At 31.3% G+C, this 3,974-nt stretch overlaps 1 protein-coding gene across 1 annotated transcript; it reads right to left on the minus strand.

Annotated features, from left to right (window-relative positions):
* LOC112905943 (cuticle protein 7-like) lies at positions 1 to 3,381 on the minus strand (the record flags this gene model as incomplete). Its single annotated transcript, XM_025979395.1, has 3 exons — positions 1 to 89; positions 1,986 to 2,370; positions 3,283 to 3,381. Coding segments are annotated over 3 exons (573 nt in total), but the record flags the coding sequence as incomplete, so codon positions are not given.
* Positions 3,382 to 3,974: the final 593 nt, after the last annotated feature.

Below are 3,974 nucleotides of genomic sequence, written 5' to 3' on the forward strand. Positions count from 1 at the left end.
TTACGGAACGTAAATCTTAACCCCCTGTCTCGCCCCACGTAACAAGGCCAAAACGCCCCCAATTTGCGTTACTAAATTTATGAACAACCCTAATAAATATATATTGACGAATAAGTGAATACAACGAAAATCATTTGGGAGATATCAACGGTGCGTTAAGCGACTAACCCATTCCCTATTTTGATTACTATTACATTTAATTTGTTTAGTGGTAAAAAACAATTGATACAACAATTAATATTGACAGTTTCTTAAGATTCTGCACAGCAAGAAAGCGATGTAAAACAAAAACGTTATTAATTGTGTCAACATTCAACGTCAATCCCTGTATCACAGCTTTCTTTTAAAAGAAAACGTAGAAAATTTAAAATATTTTTGTTTTAATTTTNCGTGGTTTAATTTTATAGGCAGGTGTTTTTTAACTATTTGTATTACTTATTATTCTTTTTTATTCATTATTAAAAAAAAAGAAACAGTAAATGAACGGGTAAATTGAAATCACTGGTCGGAACTGTTTAATACCAATCAGTTACGTATCCTTGTTTTTATTTTTGAGTTATTTATCACGAGATAAACAATAACTGGCTAAAATCGGGGACTTTTAAGTTTAATTATTCGACCTAATTATTTTAATTATTCATTTTCATTCATTGTCGTATTTTTATCGTCCTTTGGACTTTTGCGGTGTGTTATGCTTATTGCTGTTTGATATATCACTGTTTCATTCGCATCGATTGGATGTTTTCACCTAATTAAGAAAACTATATTAAGATATTTAAATAAAAATGAAAAACAAATTTTAAGTTAACTCAATAATTTTTGCAGTCTTAAAAAAGTCTCGCACAAGGGACGAAACGTCGGTAAAGTAAATTGTTTTCATAATAAACTAAATCTACAACCACTGTTATTGCTCCTCTTTCTAACTATTGACTTAGAGGGGAAGAACTGGTCAAAATGAGGAAAGTAACTTTTATAAGTTACAATATCAAAGCTTTAAAGATCGAAATATTTTAAATAAAATTATNTCGAGAAAGTTGTTTGTCAAAACTGCTCTCTCAAGATTTTGGGTATACTAGGGTCTATCGGCGATTCACAAACAAAACAAAGTCAGGATGATGTAATTAAAATGTACATAAAAATGCATCAAATGTAATAACAGGTAATTTATTAATTTGCGCACTATTAATCTTATTGACGCGTATTTTTTTAGTTCAGTATTATTTCTATCTAAATTTTGGTACCTACTTTAGAATTCAAAGTCGGGATCAAGATTTGTTGAGGCAAAACTTGAGATATCAACGATGCATTAACCGATTTACCCGTTCCTTATTTTGAGCAATTATTACGGAACGTAAATCTTAACCCCCTGTCTCGCCCTACGTAACAAGTTCACAACGCCCCCAATTTGCGTTACTAAATTTATAAACAACCCTTATAAATATATATTGACGAATAAGTGAATACAACGAAAATCATTTGGGAGATATCAACGGTGCGTTAAGCGACTAACCCATTCCCTATTTTGATTACTATTACATTTAATTTGTTTAGTGGTAAAAAACAATTGATACAACAATTAATATTGACAGTTTCTTAAGATTCTGCACAGCAAGAAAGCGATGTAAAACAAAAACGTTATTAATTGTGTCAACATTCAACGTCAATCCCTGTATCACAGCTTTCTTTTAAAAGAAAACGTAGAAAATTTAAAATATTTTTGTTTTAATTTTCTTGTGAAGAATAAGATTGCGTTTTTCAACTTTTCATGTTGTTAACTAGTGTGTAAACAATTCATTTATAAGGCAATTTTTATATTTTATAAATGACTCCATTCATTCATTCATAATTTAACCCAAAATAATTTCAATTATTGCGTTTATTTTGGTTTGTTATCTTAAGATTTTAATTTTGTACAACTGTAACTTATCTTCACGGATCGACGGTTTGGAAAGCTTTTAAGGGTCAAAGGTAACTAAGAGTCTTACCTAATCCTGCGTAAATCGGTTGGTACGAGTGTTTTCCGACGTAAATCTCTGGAGCCGCCACCGGCGCGGCTTCAACATCGTTCTTGTGAATGTAAACTGTAGAATGTTGTGCGGCAGGTACAATTTTCTTTACCACAGCAGGTACAACATCCAAATGTTTGACCACTGGTGCCACCGGGTGTATAGACGGTGCAGTTTTAGAAACGACGGCATTGAATCCGTGAACCGGATCAGCTGTATAATCCACGGTTCTTATGGAACCATCAGGTTCTACTAAAGAATACTGTCCTCTCACTATACCTCCATCACGGCTTTCGTGTTGAGATTTAACATCTCCCGTGTAGAGGTCGGTAACACCATATTTGAACGAATATTTTGGTTCCTTCTAAAAAAAAAAGTAATAGTAAATGAATGGGTATGTTTTAATCACTGATCGGAACCGTTTAATACTATCAGGTATCGGTTCCTTGTTTTTATTTTTGAGTTATTTGGTACAAGACAAAGAATAACTTTAACTCTAAATAATGTAAGTAACTAGTTAGAAAAAGGAACAACAATTTACCGATGAGGGGCGAAACCCTTGTGTGGGGCTTAATATATACCTACAACAAATTTAAAAGTAACTTACCACTTAAGTTGTTATATTTAATTTAAATTTCAATTTAACCTTACGAAAATTAGCTGACCATAATAGATTCGATTTACTATATATGTATCAAATAGTTTTTATGTGATAATGTTTTGCCAATTGTTTTTTTCCTGTGTTAAGCCCAAAATATGTTCTATGTGTACTATTGTCTCATTGTCTTCACCACGTGGTTTAATTTTATAGGCAGGTGTTTTTTAACTATTTGTATTACTTATTATTCTTTTTTATTCATTATTAAAAAAAAAGAAACAGTAAATGAACGGGTAAATTGAAATCACTGGTCGGAACTGTTTAATACCAATCAGTTACGTATCCTTGTTTTTATTTTTGAGTTATTTATCACGAGATAAACAATAACTGGCTAAAATCGGGGACTTTTAAGTTTAATTATTCGACCTAATTATTTTAATTATTCATTTTCATTCATTGTCGTATTTTTATCGTCCTTTGGACTTTTGCGGTGTGTTANTTTATATTACCTACACTAGAGGAAATTTCCTGTTAGTCTAGTTTTTTCCCTGAGAGATAAAATTTAGTATAAGTACTCAAAAATATTACTTAGGTACTATTTGTTTAATCTATAAATAAAGACAATTCTGGCAGTAAGAATGGCAGTTTTCGTTTTAAAATATTCTTATTCGTACTTACGTGATAATCAACGGCATGCGGTGAATAAGTTGCATATTTAACCAATCCTGGCCTAGCAGGAAAACATGGCAATACTATCAAAAGTACTGCTATGCTAATCTGTGAAAACAAATACTAGCTATATACACATCTGATATTGTTTCAATTAACCATACCTATATAATATAGATTTATTATTCTGTTCTTAAGGGACTATTGTCAATTACGTGATGGATGATTTGATAAATGATATTGATTAAGTTTTTCCTAAAGATAATGGTAAAACTAAGTTGTCAAAGTTCAGTATTTACGCAAATCAACTTTCAATCTGCTGGAGATGGTCGAAAAATGCCCCAATTTTGAGTCAAAAATTACCTAATTAATTACATTTTTAACCAACTTCAAATTTCTTTTTATTATGTTCCCCGATTACTCAAAGACGCCTGGACCGATTCGAGAAATTCTTTTCTTGTTTAAAAGGGTGTATATACTTCCCAAGTGGTCCCATTAACACCAAGTTAGGATGTTATGGTGGGATTCCAGAAAAATCGAGGGCAACCCTCAAGTTTTATAGGGATGCATAATGTGTTTTATGTATTTTGTAAAACTATTATGAATTGATTTTGATAATTCTTTTTTTGTTTAGTGGGTAGTACTTCAGAGGTGGTCTCATATAAATTTTATCGAAATTGATTCAGTGCTTTTTGAAAAAA

The sequence above is a fragment of the Agrilus planipennis genome, unplaced genomic scaffold (assembly GCF_000699045.2).
Source record: "Agrilus planipennis isolate EAB-ADULT unplaced genomic scaffold, Apla_2.0 scaffold964, whole genome shotgun sequence".
Taxonomy (NCBI): domain Eukaryota; kingdom Metazoa; phylum Arthropoda; class Insecta; order Coleoptera; family Buprestidae; genus Agrilus; species Agrilus planipennis.